The sequence below is a fragment of the Petaurus breviceps genome, unplaced genomic scaffold (assembly GCF_028583685.1).
Source record: "Petaurus breviceps papuanus isolate PSGF00001 unplaced genomic scaffold, PetGlider_PUasm1.0 189, whole genome shotgun sequence".
NCBI classification, from domain to species: domain Eukaryota; kingdom Metazoa; phylum Chordata; class Mammalia; order Diprotodontia; family Petauridae; genus Petaurus; species Petaurus breviceps.
The window spans coordinates 28204325-28230450 of record NW_027185809.1 but is presented as its reverse complement, the minus strand read 5'-3'; the positions used below and the strand labels follow the sequence as shown (position 1 = coordinate 28230450).

Below are 26126 nucleotides of genomic sequence, written 5' to 3'. Positions count from 1 at the left end.
TAACTTTTTTTGTGTGTGTACAGAAATGACTTTTCTGGGTTATTACAGAAAAGACACGAGCTACTGAGCTCATAGAGGTATATGGATACTTCCATTCCTCTAAAAGCAAGGGCAGAAAGACCACACACCCAGACCTGAAACTCAGTAGTTGTGCAGGCAGCTTTTATAAAATAAATAATAAGCTCTTTTGCAAATCCATCCCTAGAAGAGAAGCTGCAAACAGGGTACAAGGGTGTTGGAGGCAAGAAAAGCACCAAACTCCACCCCAGCCCAAATTTAATCTTAAAATGACACAAAAACAAACAAACAAAAAACAGCTAAAAGACCAAACCAAAGAAAAGGTGGAGGGGAAAAAAAAAACAAAAAACAACTGAACTTACCACACTGCGAGTGAACTTTTCTAAGGAAGTTCTACGACCTTGCTCATTTTCTGGCTTTGGGGGAAAAAAATTGGGAGAAAAATACAGGGAAAAAAATCTTCAGCTTAGATGCAGTTTTCAAAGGGCAGCAAAAGTCAAAGAAATAAGCCAAAAGGAAAGCAAAACCAAAAACCAACAACAACAACAACAACAAAAAAAACAACAGAGGGGGGAAAGCAGCCAGTGCTGTCTGCAAGAGGAAACAGAAACTCTCAAAGGAAAATGTCACCAAATTCTTTGCCTGGAGGGGAGAAGGAGTGAATATTTAATCTTTCCAGATTTCCTAACTTTCCTTAAATGCATAAATTATAAGCTACTAACACTTTCCAGGTGAGTCCCAGCTTGCTCCAGAGCTCGCTGTTTTCCCATTAGTCTTTGCTTATAAGATAGAGCAGGCTGCCATCTTGGATTCTCCTCCCCACTCCCAATCATTTCAGGCCAAGCACCTGAAGGGGATTTTTTTTTAATCTGGGTGTTCCTCCATTCCTAATGAGTTCTTTTGAAGGGTTTCCATGTAAATCTACCATGCTACCACCGTGGCCTGGCAGGAAGCAGCAGGCCGATCTTATCCATGCCCTTTTCTTAACAAAAGGATAGACTGTACCTTAAAGGGCCATCTTCTGCATTGTAATTAGAGTAGGCCAATGCAGGCTTTTCCCCCAGGAACCTGATAGTACTTAGAGTCTTTCTGAATTATTAAAAAAAAAATAGGGCTTAGCACCTAGTTAGCAAAAATAATTAGTTAACATTAGAAGCTACCAGATGCTTTGCTGTGAAGCAGGTCCCAGGTGATCTCTCATCCAGCCCACCACTTCCCCTTTTTCCCTTCTGTGATTTTCTTCCCCAAGTGGTACCCCAAGCATCACTTGAGGGCGATTCTGATTCTATTTGCTTTGGATATCATGAATGATGATTCAGAACTAGGTGAAAAATCTGCCAGCCCTGGGAACTGGGCCCTTTCATCCACATGAGAAAAAGCTGGTGAAGCCTCTCCGTGGTTCTATGGAAAATTCTATTATGCTGCCACTGATTAATGTCCATCTAGTGTTCTGGAAACTGGCAAAATGTCACATGGGACTCACTCAACATTGCTTGAGCAACAAACCTGGCAGAGTGGGGTTGGGAGCAGGTAGTAGAGGAAAGAAATCAGGAACAAAGACCAAGAAATTTCCATGCTCTGTGGGGTGGATGGCTGTGCGAGCTACCAGTCTGCAAGTACAGGTGTATGCCTGTTAATCGAGCAGTGTGATTCAGTAGAACATGGTCACAACCCACACAACTGCTAGTTTGCCCTTAAGCTCACTTCCTGGGGCCTGTGTTTGAGGTAGCCTTACAAAGTAGAGGGAGGAAATTCTGAAAAAAAAAAGAAAAGAAAAGAAAGGAAGGAAGGAAGAAGAAAAGGAAGAAAAATGCTACCAAGCAAATAAAAAAAAATTAAGGCAATGAAGAAGCCAGGTGTTGGTGGGTCTGCAGGATATAGTGAAAGCCTGGGGAGTAGGCCAAGGACTGTTATCTGCATTGCAGATAACACATACTGGCACACCGGGCCCCAGCTGCAAAGTCACTCAGCAGGAAGAAAAGCAGATACTGAAAGGAAGTACACAAGGAAAACAGAGAAACAATGACAAAAAGACCACGGTTGAACATTCTTCCAGTATGGAGGTAATGAAAACTGCATGCCTGACCCTGGATAACATGACAAGTCTCCTCCTCTTTGGGGTGACAGATAATACAATTTCAGGCTAGTGGTTAAAAGGAGGCAGGAAGGATATACATTTGGCTCAGAAGGGATCTTTCCTAGTTCCTACTGCTAGTTTACTGCCTTGATCATCTAGCCCCTGATCACTAACTTGCTTATTCACAGAGAGGTTTGTTACATGCCCAACTTTCTAGATTTCCCTTGGGGAGGAGAAAAGGGCCTTGATTTGGAACAAAGCTCACTCTCCTGGTTAAGACTTCTTATTTCCTTGGGAAAGTCACATCACTGTTATTTCATAAGTCCTGGGAAGCATGCTAAGAATGATTTAAATCCCTGCTCACCTATCAATGCAGTTCAAGGTTACGTTCACTTTTATTGAACTGTTGACTCATGTTGAGTTTGCAGTCTACTAAGGTCCCAGGATCTTTTTCAGAGAAACTGGCTCATCTCTCAAGGAACTTGTAGAGGTTTTTGTTTGTTTGTTTGTTTTTGTTTTTTAATTTTTTTACTGTCAAAGGATCAGAAAGACATGCCTACAAATTCTCTCCATGGACTTTTCATAGCGGTAACAATTGAGGAGGAAGACATATCTCTGCTCTCTTTTTGGAATAAGTGACCCTTGAAAGGAGATGTGTGGGATTTCCACTTCCATCCTTTTTGGGGTTCACATGTTCCCTCCCTCATCTGCAGTTCTCCATGACATGAATGCTTTTGTCACAGAAAGTGTGGATTTCCTACATTTGGCACATATGCAGTGAGTAAATCACATTTACCACTGGAAGGGTAGAAGCTGGGAAAAGTAGGACAAATCTGGTTTTGCACAGGGCTTAATGCCATTGCCTTTGAATATGACCATTTTCTGGATACCGAAAGGCTTGTTTGAAAGAGCTGTACACTAAAAGATAACTTAGTGAAATGTGATCATTATATTGTCCTAGGTAATCCATAGGGAGGCCAAAACATCTCTTCCTTAGCCAAATACATATTCTCTAATGAATTCACACATTTAACCTGAGCATTTGGGAGCAACTTATATGTTCTTTTTACCATTTCTTATGCTTTTAGTGGACAAACTTCCCTTCCCACTCATATCTCTACTACAGCTTAAAGGGGCATTTTATCTTCCCCCTTCTTAGCTTCCAAATAGGCTCAGATTAGCTTACTCCTCACTTACACAACTCTGGACTTCCCAGGAAACACACCAAGAAATGGTGATTTTTTTAGGGGATCCCAAGCCTACAAGGAACTCACTTTAACCTTTCCTTGTGAGAGCTGAATTAATTTGACCTCTCTCTTTACAATTACACTAGAAGAAAAGGCATTGAAGGCATTTACATGAAGCGCTCTCTCTCTCTCTCTCTCTCTCTCTCTCTCTCTCTCTCTCTCTCTCTCTCTCTCTCTGTCCCTCTCTCTCTCTCCTTCTCTCTGCTCTCCCTTTTCCAATTAGAACTTCTTTTAGGCTAGCAGGGGTCCCTTGCAGCAAAGATGCTGCCATACATACTGAGGAGGAGAAGGAAGGAGGAAAAACATGATCCAGACCATGAAGTTATGTAATACCAAACAGTATACAGAGACAGTATAATGCAAGCCCCACAGAGCAGTGGTCAGTGTCTTAAGCACATAGAAAGTGGGCTACACAGTTGAGAGGAACACCAGCAAAGAGCGTTTTGATGGAAAACCAAGAGCTTTAGAAATAGGGTCCAGGAGGAGAGAGATGGAAAGAGAAAAGGTGGGAAGAAAATATTTGGGGCACGGAAGTAGACTTTGGTACCAGTGTGCGCCACGCTTATTCATATGGAAGTCATGGGACGATGCTGGAAAGCGTAGAAAGCATTATCACATAGCTTGATGAAATGCAAAGTCCATTCTCCTACTTTCCCGATTCCACCCCATCCCCCCTTGCCCAGAGTACCATCTAGATTTCACTGGAGTTTATCTTTGTTACAGCTACCCTTCCCTCACCTGCATCTTTCAGGTTTCCTGGCCCCCCAGGGGAGTGCAGAGAACCGTGACTTAGGTTCAAAGAAGGAAGAAAGAAGCCAGGCAACTAGATTCTATGCAAGGCTTACAGATTCTTCTGGGTTAAAATAAAAATGCTTCAGGTTGAGTGGGGGGCGGGGGTGAGGAAAAGCATCAGAGGGGATGATGTCACTCCAAGGATGATGTGGGTCATGGAGCCAGCAGAATTTTCTAGGCAAAGAAAGTTGCCAGTTCAATTCCTTTACCATCAAATGGCCTCATTCACCTCCCTGTGAGAGTCAACAAGAGGCCAAGCTCCATATCAACCTCTTCTTCCTCTCTTCTCTCATCTCCTGAATGGGATGCTGGGTTTTCATGACCAACACTGATTGTAACCTTTCTTCTGGTCCCTTTTCCCTCTGTGGGTAGCACATGCAGAATACGGGAATAGGGACACAGTGGGAAGGATTTCATATCTTGGACCTTTGTGATTAGGAAACAACCATTCTCATTCTTTCAACCAGAAAAGAAAGTAGCTCATAGGAGAGGGTGAAAAGGAGGAAAAACAAACATAAAGCTCAGGAAATAACAGTCTCATTTTCACACTTGCAGCAAGCAGCAGGCAAGAATCAATAGGTGCTAAGAGAGGCAAGCCTATCTTTCCCCCCAAATACCTTCTTCTTTGCCTGTAGTAAGTCCTGGTAAGCATTAGACCGAAGGAACCGGGTATAGCTGTCACTCTTCATCAGTTTATAAATGTGCTCCTGGAAGAGGAGAGGAGGACAGGGAAGACATCAGAAAGAATTTTCATCTAACACCAACCAGAGATTACCAACTAATTCAGCTAATTAAAAGATGTGGGGAGGGAGGGGTGCAGGGAAGATATGCTCAACTATACCAGCAGATGAGTACATCACATGATTTTTTAGCCAGAAAAACTTTCATAGAGTGAAAGATCCTACTGGTCAGAGAAGATGGATCTTATAAATGTTCTTTTTCAAAAAAAATCAATTTTATTTTACTTTCAAGCTCAAATTCTCCTCTCACTTTTACCTCCCCTCCCACATTAAGAAAACAAGTAAAATGAAGCCCATAAAAATGTGTATAATAAAGCAATTTCCCACATTGGCCATGTTAAAAAAAAAGCAAAAACAAAATCACCCTCCAAATCTATCACCTCTCCATTTAAAGTTGGGTAGCATGCTTCATCAGGGGCGGCAAGATAGTGTAGTGGGTCAATGCCAGGCCTAGAGTCAGGGAGTCAGGAAGACTCATCTTCCTGAATTTGCATCTGGCTTCAGATACTTACTAGCTGTGTTACCCTGGGCAAGTCATTTAACCCTGTTTGCCTAAATTTCCTTATCTGTAGAAGGAAATGACAAATCACTCCAATATCTTTGCCAAAAAAAACCCAATTGTTAATTTCAAACAAATGAACAACAAAATCATGCCTTATAATGAATCCTCTGGAATTGTGGTTGGTTACTGTGTTGAACAGTCTTTTAAAGTTGTCTTTACTTGTTTGTTTTTTTTTCTGTTATTATGTAATTTTTTCTCCTGATTCTGTTCACTTCACTTTGCATCAGTGTCTACAAATCTTCCCAGGTTTCTCTGAAACCATCCCTTCATCCTTCCTTACAGAACAATAGTATTCCACCACATTCATATACTATAGTTTGTTCAGTTATTCCCCAACTGATGGGTACTCTTTCAGTTTCTAATCTGTTGCTATCATAAAAAGTGTTACTATACATATTTTTGTACATATGAGTCCTTTTCCTCTTTCTTTGATTCTTTGGGGTATGAACTTAGTAGCAATATCACAGGGTCAAAGAGTATGCTTACATAGTTTAATAACATTTTTGGAATATCTCCAAATTGCTTTCCATAATGAGTGGACCAAATTCATAGCTCTACCAACTCTCTATATATGTATGTTTTCCCACAGCTCCTCCAGAATTTGTCTTTTTCCTCTCTCTTATCTTTGCCAATTTGATGGGTGTGAAGTGGTACTTCAGAGTTGTTTTAATGTTTGTTGTTTATTTGTTCAGTTGTGTCCTACTCTTCCGACCCCATGGATGACAGCATGATATGGCCTTTTATTCTCCAATATCTTCTGAAGTCTGTCCAAGCTCATGATACCATCTATCCTCTGCTATCTCCTTCTACTCTTGCCTTCTATCTTTCCTAACATCAGGGTCTTTTCCAATGAGTCCTGTCTTTTCATTATGTGGTCAAATTATTTAAACTTCAGTTTCAGTATTTGACCTTTGAGTGAATAATCTGAGTTAATTTTTTTAAGTATTGATAGACTTGATCTCTTTGCTGCCCAAGAGACACTCAGAAGACTTCTCTAGCACCACATTTTTTTCTAGCACCACATTTTGAAAAACATTGATTCTGCAGTGCTCAACTTTCCTTAGGGTCCAATACTCACATATATTACTACTGGAAAAACTATACCTTTAACTATGATCTCTGTTGGCAAGAAAGTGTCTCTTCTTTTTAGCCTGCTGTCCAGATTTGCCACAGCTTTCCTTCTAAGGAGGAAGCATCTTTTAATTTCATGGCTACCACCATCTGCAATGATCTTTGAGCTCAAGAATATGAATTATGCCAGTGCTTCCATTTCTTCTCCCTCTTATTTGCAGAGAAATGATGGGTCTAATTGTCATGATCTTAGTTTCTTTTAATGTCAAGCTTCAAGCCAGCTTTTATATTCTCCTCTTTCACCTTCATCAAGAGGCTTATTAGTTTGTCTTCACTTCCTGTCATGACAGTGGTAATATCCACTGTCATGGTAATGAAATTTAAAGATCCCTTTGTATTGGAAAGCTGACAGGTACTTAGCACCTAGTTTCAAATTAAGCCTCTGTCAAAGAAAAAGAAGGTATGAACCCCTGTTGCTGACATAACAGGAAGGGACTGAACAGGGAACTCCTATTGATGATGTGACATAAAGGGGCTGAACAGGGAGGAGCTATACTGTATATAAGGAAGAACACAAGCTGGGAAAGTCAGAACTTCTTGGGATGAGCACCTGAAGGCTGGGCTGCTGCTGCTGGACTGGCATTTTCATTGAGAAAGTGATTTTGATTTTGAGAATGGAGCTGCTGAAGACTTCCAAGGGTCAGCCAGAGCTTCTGAGGTTGCTGAGGATTTCCGAGGGCCAGCTGGAGCTGCCAAAGTTTGAGGAAGCATGACTGTGGTGTTGGTATTCTTTACAAATGTTTTTGTAGTTTTGTTAATGTGCATGAATGTTCTTGTGGCTTTGTTAAGCCTTGTCTTCCCAGGAACAGAGACTGTGAAGGATTTGAGATGGACTGGACACTGTGAGCTCCAATGTGGAGCAGGAACTACACAGAGAGCTGGACAAGGAGCTGGGAACTTTCTGCCTTTGAACTCAGGTGGCAGTTGGTTAGATTTGGGTGAAAACTGGGACCATGTAAGAGGAGCCATGGCAGCTGAAAGCCTGCCCCAAGTCAAGATGAAAAGACCTCTCTGTGGGTACTGAGTAATGATGAAATTGTGATTTATTTGTGACCAAGGGGTGGATGACTTGTGTATTTCCCACTACCCCTTAAGAGGGTACTGAGTAGTGACTGATGATTGAATAGTGACTGATTTGTAACTTAGTGTGCCCCATGGGTGGAGGACTTTGACCTTTTGTATTTTATTATTGAATGATTGAGTTACTAAGTGATTGATTGACTAAATGATCTTTGTTCAAAACTATGTGACCACTTTGGTGAAAACTATGTGGCCATTTTAGTGATAAGTTGTTGAGTTATTATGTCATTGTGAATGCTGTATTTTGATATTCTGTGATAAGTTGTAACATTGTGAATGCTATACCTTGATTTTCTGTGAATGTTTTGATAAGATTTGTTACTGAATAAATAGAGTGTTCACTGTATTATGTAATCAGAACCTTTGAAAGCTGTTCACAGCAGCTGTCCTCTGGAAAGCTGCTTGTGCTTGGCTTTATATCCACATATCTGAGGTTGTTGATATTTCTCCTGGCAACCCTAATTCTGGTTTTTGATTTGTCCTCCCTAGATTTTGGCATCTAGCTTAACTTACTCTGCATATAAGTTAAATAAATAAGGTGACAATATACCGTTTTGTTGTGCTTTCCCAATCTTAAACCAATCAGTTGTTCTAAGTTTGGTTCTAGCTCTTTTTTTGCTTTTTGGAGGGCAATTGGGGTTAAGTGACTTGACCAAGGTCATATGGCTAGTATGTCAAGTGTCTGAGGCTGGATTTGAATTCAGGTCCTCCCGGCTCCAGGGCCAGTGCTCTATTCACTGCACCACCTAGCTGCCCCTGGTTCTAACTCTTGCATCTTAGCCTGCAAGCAGTTTTCTCAGAAGATAAGTAAGATGATCTGGTACTCCCATCTCTTTGAGGACTTGCCACATTTTATTGTGATCTATGCAGTTAAAGGCTTTAGTGTGGTCAATGAAGCAAAAGTAGATGTTTATTCTGGAACTCCCTTGCTTTCTCCATAATCCAGTGAATATTGGCAATTTGGTCTTTAGTTCCTCTGCCTCTTGGAAAACTAAGCTGCTCTTCTGGTAATTCTTGGTTTACATGTTGCTGAAGTCTAGTCTGCAAAATCTTAAGCATAATTTTATTGGTGTGTGAATTGAGTGCAATTGTTTGGTAATTTGAACATTCTTTTGTATTACTCTTCTTTAGGATTGGGACATTAACTGATCTTTTCCAATCCAGTGGCCACTGCTGAGTTTTTCAAATTTTCTGGCATATTGAGTGCAGCATTTCAACAGCATCATCTTTTAGGATTTTAAATAGCTCAGGTGGAATTTCAAAACCTATACTAGACTTGTTAGCAATGTTTCCTAAGGCCCACTTGACTTTATCCTACAGAATTTCTGGCTCTAGATCAGTAACCACATCATCATGGTTATTGGTGATCTTAAGATCTTTCTTATATAATTCTTCTGTATGTTCTTGCTACCTCTTCTTAATCTCTTCTACTTCTGTTAAGTCCCTACCATTTTTGTCTTGTATCATGCACATTTTTGCATGAAACTGTCCCCTTGATATCTCTAATTTTCTTTTCTTTTTTAATAGTATTTTTCCCCCAGTTACATGTCAAAAAAATCTTTAGCATTCATGTTTACAATATTTTGAGTTCCAAATTTCTCTCCTTCCTTCCACTCTTTTGAAAACAGTAGGCATTTTGATATAGTTTATACATGTTCTATCATGTAAAAATATTTCCATATTAGTCACAATTGTGAAAGAAACAGATCAAAAGAGGAAAAAAGTGAGGAAGAATAAAGTTAAAAAATATGCTTCTATCTATATTCAGAGTTGATCAGTTCTTTATCTGGATATGGACAGCATTTTCCTTTGTGAGTCCTTTGTACTTGGATCATTGTATTGCTTAGAAGAGCTGAGTCATTTATAGTTGACCATCACACAATGTTGCTTATACTGTGTACAATGTTTTCTTGTTTCTGCTAATTTCACTTTGCATCAGTTCATACATTTCTTTCTAGGATTTTCTGAAATCTACCTGTTCGTCATTACTTATGGTGCAATAGTATTCCATTACATTTATATACCACAGCTTGTTCAGCCATTTCCCAATTGATGGGTATCTCCTCAAGGTCCAATATTTTGTCACCATGAAAAAGGCTGCTATAAATATTTTTGCCAATGTCGGTTCTTTTCACTTTTTTATGATCTCTTTGAGATAAAGACCTACTAGTGATGTTGCTAGATCAAAGGATATGCACAGTTTGGTTGCCATTTGGGCATATTCCCAGATTGTTCTTCAGAATGTTTAGATCAGTTCACAAATCCACCAACAGTGTATCAGTTTCCCACTTTTTTCACATCTTTTCCAGCATTTATCATTTTCCTTTTTTGTCATATTAGCTAATCTTATAGATATGAGGTGGTATCTCAGAGTTGTTTTAGTTTTCATTTCTCTAATCAATAGTGATTTAGAGCACTTCTTCGTATGCCTATATATGGTTCATAGATCTTACTTCAGGTTCCTATGCAATACTGATCTTTGCAGAATCGGACTCTCCTTTCATCACCAGACACATCCATGGTTGAACTTCCTGCAAGCTTTGGCCTAGCCACTTCATTCTTGCCAGAGCTATTTGTAGCTGTCTTACATTCTTCCCCAATAGTATGTGGTAGACCCCCAACCTGAGTAACTCATTTCCAGTGTCATATCTTTTATCATTTGGCAAAGATACTGGAGTGGTTTGCCATTTCCTTCTCCAGGGGATCACCTTTTGTCAGAATTCTCTACTATGACCTGTCCATCTTGGGTAACCATGCACAGCATTCCTCATAGTTTCATTGAGTTACACAAGCCCCTCCACCACAGCAGGAATGATCATAAGGAAGGTTTTAATATGTGTTTCTCTAACTATTAGTGATTTAGAGCATTTTTATATGACTGTTAATGTTTGGATTTCTTTCTCTGAAAAATGTCTGTAAATATCTTTTAATCATTTCTTACAAATATTTTTCAGGGAGTTTGGTATTCACTGGTGATTATAATCATCACCCCCATCATTGTCATATGACCATATGGGTTTCCATATAAAAACTACATTTTTTTTCTGCCATCAGTAAAGCAGAATCCATTAAGTATAGAATCATAGGTCATAGATTTAGAGCTAGAAGGAATCTTAGAGCCTATCAAATCCAACCCCATAATTTTGCAAATGTATCTCTAGAAACTGAGGCAGACAGAGGTAAGTGACTTGTCTAGGGTCAAATAGCTAGTAAATGTTTGAGGCAGGATCTGAACCCAGGTCTTTCTGACTCCAAGTCCTGTGTCCTATCTACTGTTATGCCCAAAAGTCTAAAAACAGTTGTGTGGGTGTGTTTGGGGATACAGTAATGATAGTTATGTGTAAAAAAAGAAAGAAAAAAGCATCAAAGAAACATTAAATACATCTATCTATCCATCCATATATACATCTATCTATCTATGACAGATCAGAAGGAAATTCAGAAGAGAACAAAGGCTAGCAGGGCAGTGTTGATGCTACTGTGCTAAGTTTAATGTGCACATAAAAAATAAGCTGCCTGCAACGGAGAGTCACAATTCTGTATACAGTCCTATTTTTCTGTTCTTTGGATACAGAAATGTTGATGTTAAAGTCATCATAACAAAAAGAAAATTTCTTTAAAGTCTAAAGATAGTTAAAAGGGAGGCTTTGGCACATAGCTATTGCTTCCCTAATTTACCTCCATCCACATTATTCTTATTGTATTTGTGGATTAGCTCACAGCATCACTGAATCAGAAAGGTATTTTCGACCGAGTGGCTGCTATGGCAGTGGTGTGCCACTCACAGGGGAGCCAATCTCCAGTAGAGGGGTGAAGAAGAGAAAGGAGAAAGCAAGAAAAGGCCTGGTAATATGTTGGCCCTTTCCCCTTCCCCTACACCCCCAAACACACCTAGTTTCCTAGTCAGTTTAACTCTCCTTGATATAGCACCATATTTACAAAGCCCAAGGTTAGTAAAGAGTGAGTTATAGGAAGGGAAGGGTGATTCTGATGAGAAGACTGGAGAAAATGCCAGTGATCAATTGGAGGAAATGGGGATGCTTAACTTGCAGAAGGAAAGACTTAGGAGGTCAATGATAGTTAACTTCAGGTATTTAAAGGACTCATGTAGGAGAGTCAGTCAGTAAGTATTTATTAAGTGTCTACCATTTGTCGGACACCACGCTAAGAACTGAGGACATGAAGAGAAACAAAGGGCAGTCCCTGCTATGGAGAAGTCAAGTAGGGGAGACAATGTGCAAAAGCCCAAACCGTACACAGATAAGACACACACAGGATAAATTGGAAATAATCAGCAGAAGTAAAGCATTGGCCTTCAGAGGGATGAGGAAAGGCTTCAAGATGAGGTTTTAGGTGCGGTTTTCTGCTTGACCCCAGAGAGGGCAGAATCGGGAGTAATGGGTAGAAGGTGAAGAAGGTATAGGTCTGGACTTGATGTAAGGAAAATTTGTTATTGTTGTTGCATTATTTCAGTCAAGCCCCCTCTTTTTGACCCCAATTTCATGTATTTTTCTTGGTAGAAATACTGGAGTGGTTTGCCATTTCCTTCTTTAGCTCATTTTACAGATGAGGAAACTGAGGCAAACAGGATGAAGTGACTTGCCCAGGGTCACACAGCTAGTAAGTAAGTGTCTGAGACTAGATCTGAATTCATGAAGACAAGTCTTTCTGAGTCCAGGCCTGGCACTCTATCTGCTGCACCACTCACTAGGAAGATACTTTCTAACACTTAGGGTTGTCCAAAAGTAAAATAGACCATTTTTAGAAATAGTGGGTTCTCATTTTCTGAAGGTCATCAAACAGAGACTGGCCAACAATTAGTCCATGATTTCATAGAGGTGGTTCCTGTTAAAGTATAAAGTTGATGGAGGATCATGGAGGATCCTTACCACTCTGAGATACTGGGATAGGTTCTGGCTTCAACAGTCCTTTTACTCATGACCCGATTTCTGCCAAGCACAGTGCGTATGGAAGGCTATTGGGTAGCAACTCTCACTATTTTGGAAAGAGCCTGTGGGTAAGAATGCATGGGTCTTTTGCTCCATCCTTCCTGCAAATCACTTAAACTTCTGTTTGCCTCAGTTTCTTCAGCTGTAAAATGGGGATAATAATGTCACCTACCTCACAGGGTTGTTGTAAGGATCAAATGTAAAAGTGCTTAACATAGTACCTGATACAAGGTAGGCACAATATAAATGCTTATTCCCTCCTTCCTCTCTATCTCATCTGCTGGAATTGCTGGGGACATTCATGGGCTGAGCCCACTACTGAGAGGCATATTGACCTGCTCTGTGTCCAACCTGGGCCAAATTACCCCTCCTTAGGCAACCTTTGTCAGATGCTCCCAGGGGTCAACAAATTAATGTCAAACTCAATAAGACAATGCAATTGGCTTAGCCTACTACAGCTCATAACTGATGAGCTCTAGAGATCTACCAACCTCTGTCTCCCTGGTAGCCAGGATGACTGGCATGTGCAACCACACTCAGCCTTTTGCCTGTGTCTTAAGAGCGCTGATTTAATGGGAACATGAGAACGCATAATATGCAAGGTGCCCCACCCAAACCCATATCTACACTCAAGAAGTGGGGGAGTTGTTTTTTACCAGAAGTGTGTGTGTGTGTGTGTGTGTGTGTGTATTTAGGGATGTAGCAAAATAAATTGTGAATGTTTAAAACCACTAGAAAGCTTCTTACTGAAAAGAACCTGCTGCAGTAGAGAAAGGGTTGATTTCCCTTAGGTCAAGGATGAAAGAATACTAAACCCTGCTAACAACCGTCCCCACCACTGGTTCTCCAAGGTACAGAGGAAATCATGCCCCTGTAGTAGTTGACAGTTACAGTGTAGGGGAGTCAACTCTGATAAGATCTTCCACCACCATTTCCTTTCCTTAGGCTGAGGACTTAATAATGAAAGGCCCATTTGCTTAGAGGGGTAAAAGGGAATCCAAAAAGAATGACTTCTGAGGGACCTGTGAGAGCTGAATCTAAGCTGCACCTGCTGCAAATCAATGTTTTGCCACAAGATCCTTCCTTCCTTTACAGATAAACGACCATGACCCTCGCAGGAATAGGAGAAGGCAAGCAGCCAGCTACCTGGGACCTTGGGAGGATGAGACAAGGATGTCAGAGCAGCTGAACCATTTAAAATAACTTTGCATCCTTGTCTTTGCTCTGGAGACCCAAAACAGAAAGGGACTCATTTGTCCTGTTCCAAAATATCCTCTTGGAAACCACTCAGATGGAGGAATTGCCTAGGAGCCAAAAGTTCTCATTAGGATTCAGAAGGGCCATATTTTTCTTCCTGCAGGTGTAGCTCTCTCCAACTTTCTTTCCATTCCCCTATGCTTCCTGGCATAATATTGGAAGTTGCAGGAGTTTAAGAACTTGTACATGAGGGGCAGCTAGGTGGTGCAGTAAATAGAGCACCGGCCCTGGAGTCAAGAGGACCTGAGTTCAAATTTGACCTCAGACACTAAACCCTTACCAGCTGTGTGACATTGGGCAAGTCACTTAACCCCAACTGTCCTGCCTTTCCCCCACCAAAAAGAAAAAAAAATAGAACATGTATATCAGAGGAAGGTACTGCTACTTCTGGGCAGCAAAGTAGAGAGAGTGCTGGGCACAGTGAAGGGAGTTCATATGCAGCCTCAGAAACTCAGTAGCTGTGTGACTGGGTAAGTCACTTAACCTCTGCCTCAGTTTCCTCAACTGTAAAACGGGCATAATCACAGCACCTAGCTTACAAGGTTGTTGTGAGGATTGTGTGAGATCATATTTAAAAAGGGCTTAGCAAAAGGTTTGATACATAATAGATGCCTAATAAATGTTCCCTTCCCCTCTCCTCAAACCTCAGTTTTCTCATGTGTATAATGGAGTTGAACTAGTTAGCTTCTGAGATTATTTCCGGATAGAGTTTTATGATCCCCTGATCCTATACTTATTATCTGTGTCAACTCTTCCACAAGTCAATTAAGTTCAATAGGCCTCAGTTTCCTCATCTGTAAAAAGAGGAATTTGGGCTAGATGGTTTCTGAGGTCCCTTCCAGCTCTAGGGCTAGGACCCTATGAGCCAACAACCCTTTTGTGGATATTGTACAGGTAGATAGCAGGCAGCTAGGAGGCGAAGTGGATAGGGTGCTTGGAATGAAGTCAGATAGACTCTTCTTTACGAGCTCAAATTGAGCCTTGACATTTACTAACTGTGTGGCCTTGGGCAAGTCACTTAACCCCGTTTGCCTCAGTTTCCTCATCTGTGAAATGAGCTGGAGAAGGAAATGGCAAACCATTCCAGTATCTTGGTCAAGAAAACCCCAAGTGGGATTGTGAGGAGTTGGACACAATTGAATGACTGAGCAACGACAGCTGGTACATACCACATTATCATCATTAGTAGTTTACTCCAGAGTTATTCGTGAATGAATTATCAGGACTCCTATCCAACCTCCTTATTCTGTTGAATGAGGGTCAGACAGGTTGGATGATTTACTCCTAGCCAAAGGTTTTATTAAGTAGCATTTGATATTGCCATCAAATGAAATAAAGGAAGTTAAAGATTCTTTTGAAATTATAAAGCCCTATACACAGGTAAGGTCATTATCATTGCTACAGATGGATTCTACCCCTTACTCTGACCTCTAACTTGTACCCTTATTATTGTTAGAAGGGTAGTGCAGTGGATAGATTGCCCATCCTGAAGTCAGGAAGACTCATCTTCCTGAGTTCAAATCCAGTCTCAGATACTTACTAGCTGTGTGATCCTGGGCAAGTCACTTTACCCTGTTTGCCTCAGTTTCCTCATTTGTAACATGGGCTTGAGAAGGAAATGGCAAATCACTCCAGTATCTTGGCCAAGAAAACCCCAAATGGAGTCACAAAGAGTTGGACACAACTGAACAATATCATCATTGCTAGAGATAGGTGAGGGGTTCATACCCATAAAAAGAAGTAGGGAATCTCCAGGGGACTGGCAATAGTTGTGCTGTTTTGGTTGGCAACATTCATCCCCATGAGTTAGTTACTTCTAGGTGAATGCTCTGTGGAGAGAATGCTGTTTGGGGTTCTCTACTTGAGGCACAAAATCCCAAGCACTTATGATCATCAGAATATGGACCTCCTCCTGGGGGGTTCCCATGCTAGGAATTCTAACCAAGATCATGCTAACCATTAAAAATGGACATTTGTCTCATACTTTCAAATGAACTTTATGATTTTCTTCTTAATATTCATTTTCAACTACCAATATGGTTGTGATAGCAATAACAGAACAGGAAGCTTGTGGCCCAGGGAGTAGAGTGCTGGGTCTGGAATTAGTAAGACTTGAATTCAAATCCGACCATAGACATTTAGCAGTGTAAGTCACTTAACCTTTGCCTGCCTTAATCTGCTGAACTGTAAAGTGGAGACAATAATAACACTTAACTCCTTGGGTTGTTGCAGGGGTCAAATGAAATGATATTTGTAAAGTATTTAACACAGTGCCTGGCACATAGAGACTTAATAAATGCTTGTTTCATTCCTTCTCCCCTCTCCAAGTTGGCACATTCCAATTACATACAACACCAAATGTTAAAGCCTGTAAGCAAACTTGTTAAAACATTTCCTATTTGTAGGCAATAGTTGGTTTAGACCTTGAGGATAGCTATATATTCTCTTTCACTTGACTTTGTTACACAATGTCTCTTTTGTGCCACCCTCCACCTTTCTTTGCAGCAGGAAGCAGACAGAATGTTCAATGATTCCTTGCACACATGGCATTTTTAGATCAGTGTAAATCCATTTTCTATTTTACATAGTATTGCGGAGTTAGGGTAACGAGCCATAAAATAAATCCCCCATCTCATCTTTACCAGCTACTGAATTAAAATATTAAAAAAATTTTTAGAACAGTCTGATGACTTCTTTCTTATTAGAAAACCAGTAGTTGCAGTGGCAGGGACAGGGAGTGTTGATGAGGGATAAAAGGATGGCATTAGTTATAATTTTTAGGTTACCGAATAGTAGGGTTGTAAGACACAAATTAAAATAAAAACAGGGTCCACTAAACTGTCTATAATGCTCTGTGTAGGCTGCTATCACTTAGAAAACCACACATTAACATTACCTGTGTTCTACTGAGTTTTGATTCATTTTGTTAAATATTTCCTAATTATATTTTAATTTGGTTGGACATCTCACAGTGTGTATGATACCTTTGTTGCAAGGGACCCTACAATGATTCCAAACCCCTTATTTTAAAGATAAGAATACTGAGGACAAAGGAGCATTAGTAACTTACCCAAAGTCCCTCATTAAGGATAAGAATCAAGATTCGAACCTAGATTATCTGATCTAAGTAGATTTCTAAGTAGTATTCTTTCAAATGCATTCATTTATCATTTAACAGAAATCTTTTCTATTTTCCTGAGAGAAATTTAGAACATCTACTTAGATTTAGGGGATCAACTGACAATGTTATTTTTACTCCAGAATAGCCATGAGATATACTGGGCTCCTAATAAGAAACTCTCTGATTCTGACCTCCCAAAGAATCTTCCATGTGCTAAAAACCACATATATTCAGATCAGGGCAGAAGCAGAAAGTGAACAACTAAAATTCTCCACCATGTCACTGTTCAGCACCTTGACCAAATCTCAGGATGTCTTTCAGTTAACAGCCCCATTTATTTCCATCAAGGAGACATCATTTTGGAGAGCATTTCTAGACAAGGGTGATTAGGACATTGAGAAGACTAGAAGCCACACCATATCTGAATCAGTTGAAGGAACAAGGAATGTTTAGCCTGGAGAAGAGAAGACCTAGGGATAGCTACCTCCAAGAATTTGAAGAACTGTTATGTGGAAGAAGGATTAGGCTTGTTTTTCTCAGCCCTACATGATAAGAGTAGGAGTAATGGATGGAAGTTATAGCCAGACAGATGTCTGTTTGATATAAGTGTAAGGGTATCACCAGGAGGAGCCGGGTTGTCCTAACAAGGTTAAAATACGCTTTCCCCCCTTCTTTGGCATATCTCCCTATTCAAGATCTGAATACCCTTAGTGACATCACCTTTGTAATTATAGGATCATGGATTTAGAACTGGAAAAGCTCTTAGAGCTCTAACTCCCTCAATTTACAGATGAGGAAACTGAGGCATGATAAGGTAAAATGATTTGTCCAGAGTCACAAAGCCAGCAAGTTTCTGAGGCAAGAACTTAACTCAGATTCCCCCTGACTCCTAGCCCAGCACACTACCACTGTCCCACCTAGCTTAATTTGTTCCTATCTCCTTTACAGGTTACACTGAGTACTTTGACACTGGGTATCTGTTAGCTCACTGAGTTAGGTGGCACAATGGAGTTGTGAAGACCTGAGTTCAAGACCTGAGTCTCAGATACTTACTAGCTGTGTGACCCTGGGCAAGTCACTTAACCTCAATTTGCTTGAATTTTCTTATCTATAAAATGAGGATGACAATAGTACTACCTTTCCAGGGTTGTTGTGAAAATCAGGTGAGATAATTGGAAAGTCCTTAACACAGTGCCTGGCACATAGTAAGCGCTCTATAAATGGTGTTTTTCAGTCATTTTCATTCTTGTCCAACTCTTTATGACCCTCTTTGGGGTTTTCTTGGTAAAGATACTGGAATGGTTTGACATTTCCTTCTCCATCTAATATATGTTTATGTATGCATGTATGCATGTATGTATGTATATGTACAAATATACACACAAACATATACAGCACTATTATTATAACATGTTGACTAATATAATATTCCACATTATTATGTATTGTATATTATACATGTATGTATTATATATTATACACACATACATATATGTTATTATTATTACATGGCAGATAACTGACTCCTATCATTTTTTAAGCTCTTACTATGCCACTTAGCTATCTATATGCCATATCCATATATGTATATGATGTTGAAATGATGATAAAAGTTAGCTCTATAAAGCATCGGCCCTAGAGTCAGGAAGACCTGAGTTTGGTTCCGGCCTCAGACACTTAACACCTACACAAAAATCTAGCCATGTGACATTGGGCAAGTTACTTAACCCCAATTGCCCTCCAAAAGGAAAAAAAAAGTTATCTCTAGGTGATTCTCTATGAAATCTTTAGGAACTTAAATGTATCTATCATTTTGGTCCATGAATGGGAACCCTGGACTTGGAATGAGGAAGACTGAGTTCAAATTCAGCCTCAGACACATCTTAGCTGTGTGAGCACAGGCATGTCACTTAGACTCTGCCTTAGTTTACCCATCTGTAAAATGGCAATAATAATGGCACCTACATCCCAGGATTGGTATGAGGATCAAATGAGATAATATTTGTAAGGTGTTGTGCCAACTTTTAAGTGTTATGTAAATATTAGCTAATATTATTGTTATAGTACGGCAATTGCTTTGATGGATAGAATGTACCACTAGAGGGGAGACATGATTGATCCTTCATCAGTAATCTGCATTCAGTTCAATGTACTGGAAGCTTGCATTCTTTGAACATATTTAAATCACTCTTCTAGGCAGGGATTACTACAAAGATAAATGGTGATTTGCCTTCTAACACAAACAAACATAGAGGAGTTGACTTAGGAAAGTATTTTTTCCCCCTGCTTGTAGGGTCACTGAACTTTGTGAAAAGTCTGCATCCTGGAAACAGTAAAGGACGGGGCCAAGAGACAACTAACTATAGAATTCAATTCTTTGATTCAGGGTGCAGAAGACATTTTTTGGATGTGGTCAATACAGGAATTTGTTTTGCTTGACCATGTATTTACCTAAAGACTAGCATTTTTCTATTTCTTCTTTCTTTCAATGGAGGGGAGGGGCATAAATGGGAAGGAGACAACATGGGTTTTTGTTCATTGAAAAAATAAAATTTAATTGTGAAAAAGAATTCAATTCCTTGAAGATATTTGCTCATAGAAGTAATAGTTTTTCATGTAATGATCAGACCAATCATAAGTAAAAAGGGCTTTTTAAAAAGGTTTCTTTTCCTCCATCACTTGCTCTCTGTCTCCCATAATAAATCACCCACAAGATGAAATAAGAATCTGTAGGGTAGTGGCATTCCTTATTAAGATATGCTTGGCTTGGGTATATACCAGGAAATGCCATCCAATTTAAAATTAATTTCAGGAAATGTAATGTAGTCTTGTGATACTGGTATACAACGGCCCCTGCCATACTGTGCTTTTGGGAGGCTGGAAAGATTTCCATTCACTGGAGATTTGAGAAAAAAATGGCACTTTGGAGTGTTTTTGTTTTAAGTAAATGATAGAAGTTGTATGCTCAAATGAGGCCTCTTTAAAAAAATCTGCATTTGGATATCATATCCAACAATGGGGAGCTGAGACGTTCCACTGATACTTAAGGTAGATGGTGGCTTGTCAAGTTTTCTGAGTATCTCTTAGCTCACACTCTGCCACTGGCCTGAGCAGTGTCTCCTTGGTTACTTCATGGGGCTGATGATGGCTGAGTACTAGAAATGATGTACTGTTACTTGGAAAAAATGTTTGACCCCAGAATACTTGGTATGAAATATATCTTTGTTTTTCAAAGAGGCTTCAATCCTGAGCAACCCCCCAAACAATGGACGACTTACTCTCCTTCCATTTATAGTGTATATTCTAAAGAGGGCTATAATTTAGGCCTCCATTGTCAATTTACCAATTTTTATTGAATATCTATGATGTTTAATGCTCTGTGTAGGTGAGGATTTAAGTAGGATGTAGGTAAAAGGACTGTGTCATTGAGGTGCTTTCAAACCCAAGTAATGCAGGAGGATTAGGACAGAAGACACAAGATTGCAATCTTACCCATTGTTCTGGATGTTTGAGACATGTTGGTAAAGGTGGTTGGGAAATCTTGGCAATGAATGAGATGTCAAGAGAGTGTCAAATCTTTTAAGGCACAAAGAATGAGAATTAAGTTGGTACCAGGTGGAGGCTGGAGGAAACTGTGTGAGGTCATTAGCTAACTCTGCTAAGGTGTTCTTAGGTCGGATTAAGAAAGGCACAACTTCTAGGAATAAGGAGGTGATAGGTACTCTGTACTCTCTGGTCAGGTACTTTCTGGCATGTCGTGTTCAACTGTGGGTGCCACATTATAGGATGAACTAGAGATTAACTAAGATGGCAGTGGGCCTTGAGTTCATGCTACATGAAAATCAATTGAAGGGACTTGGAATACTTAATCTGAATAAGAGAAGATTTGGTAATCACAGAATGGCAGATTTAACACTGGAAGGGCCCTTGAATGCAATTGTTTTCATTTTATATATAAGAAAACAAAGACACAGGGAGGTTAGGTGACTTGGTCAGGGTAAGTATCTGAGGTGGGATTTGGACCCAGTAAATTCAGTGCTCTATCTACTACTTTCAATATTTCAAGACTTATAATAAAGACCAAGGATTAGATTCATTCTATTAGTTCTATAGGCACCTGGAAGTCTTTAAGCAAAAGCTAAACGACTATTTGCTGGGTATGTGATGGGCAGAATTCTTATTTCAGGTATAGGTAAGTATAGTGGTCCCTTCCATCTCTGAAATTCTTTGATTTTGCCCTTAGTATCTTGAGTTCTATCATGTCCCTTTCTATTTACTTAGCCACTGTGATATATATTTTAAAGGCTTGCTCTTCTTTCAAGCAGTGTGGTCCTAGATCTGCCATTCTTTATTGGTCTTATGTAATTTTATATGCAGCATGAATAGAATATTAGGTCAGATGGTGGTGCTGGGCATCTGGAGGGTGCAAAGGCCAAAAAGATGGGAAGTCCGGGCAGTCCTCCATGGCATCGGAAGAAAGAGAGCTGGTGACTCCCATTTCATGCAAGCAAGATGTGAGCAGTCAAGCAGTTCAGACAGGTTCTGGGTGGCTAAGAAGCTGATAGAAGAGGGAGGAAAGTAAGATAAAGGGAAAGGGTACCTTTGCATTGGTCCTGACATGTGTGACATAGCCTAACAGATCATAAAATCCTAAAAGCTATGTCATTGTCTATCTTTGCTTCATAGGTTCTAGAACAGTATTTTGTACATGGTTGTTATTCTTCAGTCATTTCAGTCATGTCCAACTTTTTGTGACCCCATCTGGGGTTTTCTTGGCAAAGATCTTGGAGTGGTTTGCCATTTACTCTTCCAGTTAATTTTACAGATGAGGAAACTGAGGCAAACAGGTGACTTATCCAAGGTCACACAGCTAGTAAGTATCTGAGACCATATTTTAACTTAGGAATATGAGTCTCCCTGGCTCCAAGTCCATCACTCTATTCACTGTGCCACCTAGCTGCTCATTCTTCACCCCATCTCTCATTAATCTCCTGATTCTTGACTCCAGCCAAACTGTTCTATTTCCTTTTCCCCAAACCCCATACATTTCCCACCTCTTAGCTTCCCTCCTCCTATCCCTCCTCCCCTTCAGTGATTAACACTTCTACCACTATCTGCCCTGCCAAATAGGGGCATTTCTTACTACTATTCTTCAGGAATTACCTCCAAACACCCTCCTCCAGAAAGTTTTCCTGACCATAGCAATGGGAAGTGGAGTCTTCACTTCTGAGAGTCTGCAACATTCATTGTCTATGTTCATGGTACCCCCCCCATGCTCCCTATTACCTAAAACAAATGAAAACATAATTGGGAAATATTTAGTAAAATAAATATTTGAGTTTGACAGTACTGGTATGCACCATTTGTTTGGCTTTTGTTTCATGCTGTTTTATGGTTATCTTTTTCTGGACTTATGTCTCTCTGAGAGCAGGCAGAGAGGAATGATGCTAGCAAAGGCAAGGAGGTGGGAAAGTTCATGACACATCTTGAGGAAGAAAATGGATCAACTTGGCTAGAGTGATTCTTCAATCAGGAGAATAGTGGGAAGAGATGTAGGAGCCAGTCTCTATGCAGTTTCCTATCTTCACGTGATAGAGACGACTGTCCCCTTGTATTGAGGCTTTGATATACCAATGGCTTTGTCATTTCAATGTTGTGGATATTTTCCTCCGGGGATACAGATTACAGCCCCCCAAAGCTAGACCATCCTATTCCTCTCTTGTCTGCGTCCTGTTTGCCAGAACAATTCCATTCAACTTGTAGGAATTCTTCCATTTATTCTCTTGACATGGTGAGAAGGTCAATAGAATAGGTTCATTGGTAATCCTTCATTTGCAATGGATGAAAAACTCATTCATTTTGAGCATACATTTCTTTTTTTTTCTTTTTTGGAGGGGGGAAAGTAGGGCAATTGGGGTTAAGTGACTTGCCCATGGTCACGTGGCTAGAAAGTGCTAAGTGTCTGAGGCTGGATTTGAAGGTAGGTCCTTCAGGGCCTTTTCTCTATTCTCTGCACCACCTAGCTGCCCCCATACATTTCTTATATTAAATCTTTTACCCAGCTTCTCCTACATAATTCCTTATCTATAATATGTTGCAACTTATTTACCCCTACCACATGATCCTTCACCGCCGATCTTCCACTCTAATTCTTTGCAGTCAGTCAGTCAGTCAGTCGATCAATAACCATTTTTAAAGCACCTACTATGGGCCAGGCACTATGCTAAGCACTGGGGATACAAATAAAGGTAAAAAACAGTCCCTGACCTTAAGGAACTCACAATCTACTGGGGGAGAAAACATGCAAACAAATAAGCACGAACAAGTCATGCACACAAAGGATAAAAAGGAAATAATCAACAGAGAAAGGACTAGAATTAAGAGGGATCAGGAAAGACTTCCTATGAAATGTGGGATTTTTATTAGGATGTTAAGGAAGCCAGGGAAGTCAGAAGGAAGAGATGAGGAGGCAGAACATTTCAGGCTTGGGGAACAGCTGGTGAAAATCCCCAGAGGGAAGAGAAGGAATGTTTTGTTAAAGGAATAACACCGAGCCCATCGTCAATGGAGCAAAGAATGTGTGAGGAGGTTTAAGGAAGGTATAAGAAGACTGGGAAGGTGGGCAAGGGCTTTGGGCTTTGACTAACAAAGGGATTTGAATATTAAACAGAAGATTTTGTATTTAATCCGGAAGGTAACAGGGATTCACTAGAGTTTATTGAGTCGGGGTACAACATGCTCAGACCTGTGATCTAGGAAGATAACTTTGACAGCTGAATAGAGGAGGAGCTGGAGCGGGCAGACTTGTGGCAGGCAGACCAACCAGCAGGCTATTACAATAGACCAGACTTGGGATGATGACTTGTACCAGGAGGGTGGCAGACTTTTATTCCATGGGTTACAACCATACAACATCACCTGAAGAGTAATGTTTCTGCAAATGCACTGTTGGTGGAACTGTGAATTGGTCCACTTTGGAAAGCTGTTTGGGCTTATTCTATTACAAATGAATAAAATGTCCAATCCTTTGACCCAGGGACTCTATTGTTAGACATATTTTACCCCAAGAGGTAAAAGATAGAAAGAAAGGCCCTATAGTCATAGTAGCACTTTTTTGTGGTAGTAAAAAATTGGGAAGAAATACTCATTGATTTAGGAATAGCTACAAAAATGTGGCATGTGATTAGAATGGAATATATCATAATATTGTAAGAAATAACACATATAATGAATTCTGAGAAGCATGAAAAGATTTATATAAATTGATGTAGAGTGAAGTAAGCAAAACCAGTAAAGATATATATGTGTGTGTGTGTATAGTATATACACAAAATATACACATATACATATACCAACATATGTATACATATATTCACATATACACACATATATACGTGTGTGTATGTATATATTCATGTAGTAACTATAACGATATAAATGGAAAGGACAAAAAAGACCCAAATTTTATGAAATGTAATCTTAGTCTTGGAGAAAAGCTGTAATTCCATCATTTCAGAGATGAGAATGTATGGTTATGGAATATTAGATATAATCTTAGACATGGTCAAGGTAGAGTGGCACAGTGGATAAGACTGGAATTCAAATCCAGCCTCAGACACTTACTAGCTGTGTAATTTTGGGCAAGTCACTTAAACTCTGTTTGCCTCAATTTTCTCATCTGTAAAATGGGCATGATATCTCACTTATCTCACAGGGCCACTGTAAAGATCAAATGAGATAATAATTGTAAAGTGCTTCTTTTCTCACAGTGCCTGGCACATAGCAAATGCTCTGTGAATATTAGCTATTATTAATGTTTTGGTCAATTTGGAAAACTGCTTTTTTTGTCTCTTTTAATCTTCATTGTAAGAGCTGGATTGCTGGGTAACTGGGGAGATGAATGTATTTGGAGATGAATGTAATGCAAAAAACAAAAGGCATCAATAAAAAGATTATACTTCAAATATTTTTTTTCAAAGATGGACTTTTGTTTCAGGGAGAAGCTTGGGGCCTTTAAAAGAACTTTACAATTTGCCAAAGGCAGTCCAGGCAGCTCTCCTATTCACTTCTGGACCTAACTCATTATTCTATTTATTGAGTCTTATACATAAGAGCCAAACAATACTTATTGATTAATTCCTACCCATGGGCCCTCTTCCAAAGACATGCACAGCGGCATATTTTGTAAATGTTTCTTATTGAACAGAGGGGGATTCCTGGGAAATGTCTAGGCTACTATTTTCTTCTCCTCCATTAATTTTTCTTCTTGCATTTGCTTTTTACTTACTAAAAGCACTTTCAGTACTATCCTTTGGACAACTCCATAATGTATGTGGGTAAGGTATAATCATCCCCATTTAGTGGAAGAGTATATTGAAGATCAGAAAAGGAAAGTTACTTGCCCACACAATGCTGTGTCTAGAACTTGGGGCTGCTAAGTCCTAGAAGAAATCAGACTCTGAAGTCCCTGGCAACAAGTATAGAACCCATGAAAGAGAAATATGTCTGAGAGCAGAGAGTTCAAGTCACAGTCTATAGAACCTTAGAGAAGGTTGGTCTTGCCCCCACATTTGCAGGGGTGGGGAACCTGTAGCCTTAATGCCACATGTAAGCCTTGTAGGTCCTTGGGTGCAGCATTTTGACTGAGTCTAAGTTTTACAGATCAAATCCTTTTATGAAAGGTTATAATTAAATAAGAAGTCTTTACTTCAACAAATATTTTACTAAGCATTTAGAGCATTGCACTAAGCACTGGAAGAAGTTATTATTTGGACTAGTCCTGAGATTTCATTAGTATGGGGCGTTCCCTGTGAGAAAATGCAGATCCATACCTATTCCTCAACTTATCATTTAAGAGACTCCCTAAGTTTTACCGGGCACCGAGAGGGTCACACAGCTGGTAGGTATCAGAAGCAGGACTCCAAAAGAGGTCTATTCTATACAAAAAAAGATTATATAAGATATGACTCTGGTCTTCATAGAATATACAATATAAAGTGTTCAGAGGCCCTATTAGTCATTTTGAGATGGTCTACTGGAGTGAAGAGAATTTACTAAAGTTGATGTTCTGGGGTGTGTGTGTGTGTGTGTGTGTGTGTGTGTGTGTGTGTGTGTGTGTGTGTGTGTGTGTGTGTGTGTGTGTTGTGGATTTC

The 26126-nt window shown here is 39.9% G+C and overlaps 1 protein-coding gene across 1 annotated transcript in view; it reads right to left on the bottom strand.

The window, feature by feature from the left end:
• The window catches only part of RGS6 (regulator of G protein signaling 6), a 714417-nt gene that overhangs the window by 39027 nt on the left and 649264 nt on the right, over positions 1-26126 (bottom strand). The window contains 2 exon segments of the mRNA XM_069092090.1: positions 381-434; positions 4752-4841. Coding sequence (XP_068948191.1) covers positions 381-434; positions 4752-4841 — 144 coding nt within the window.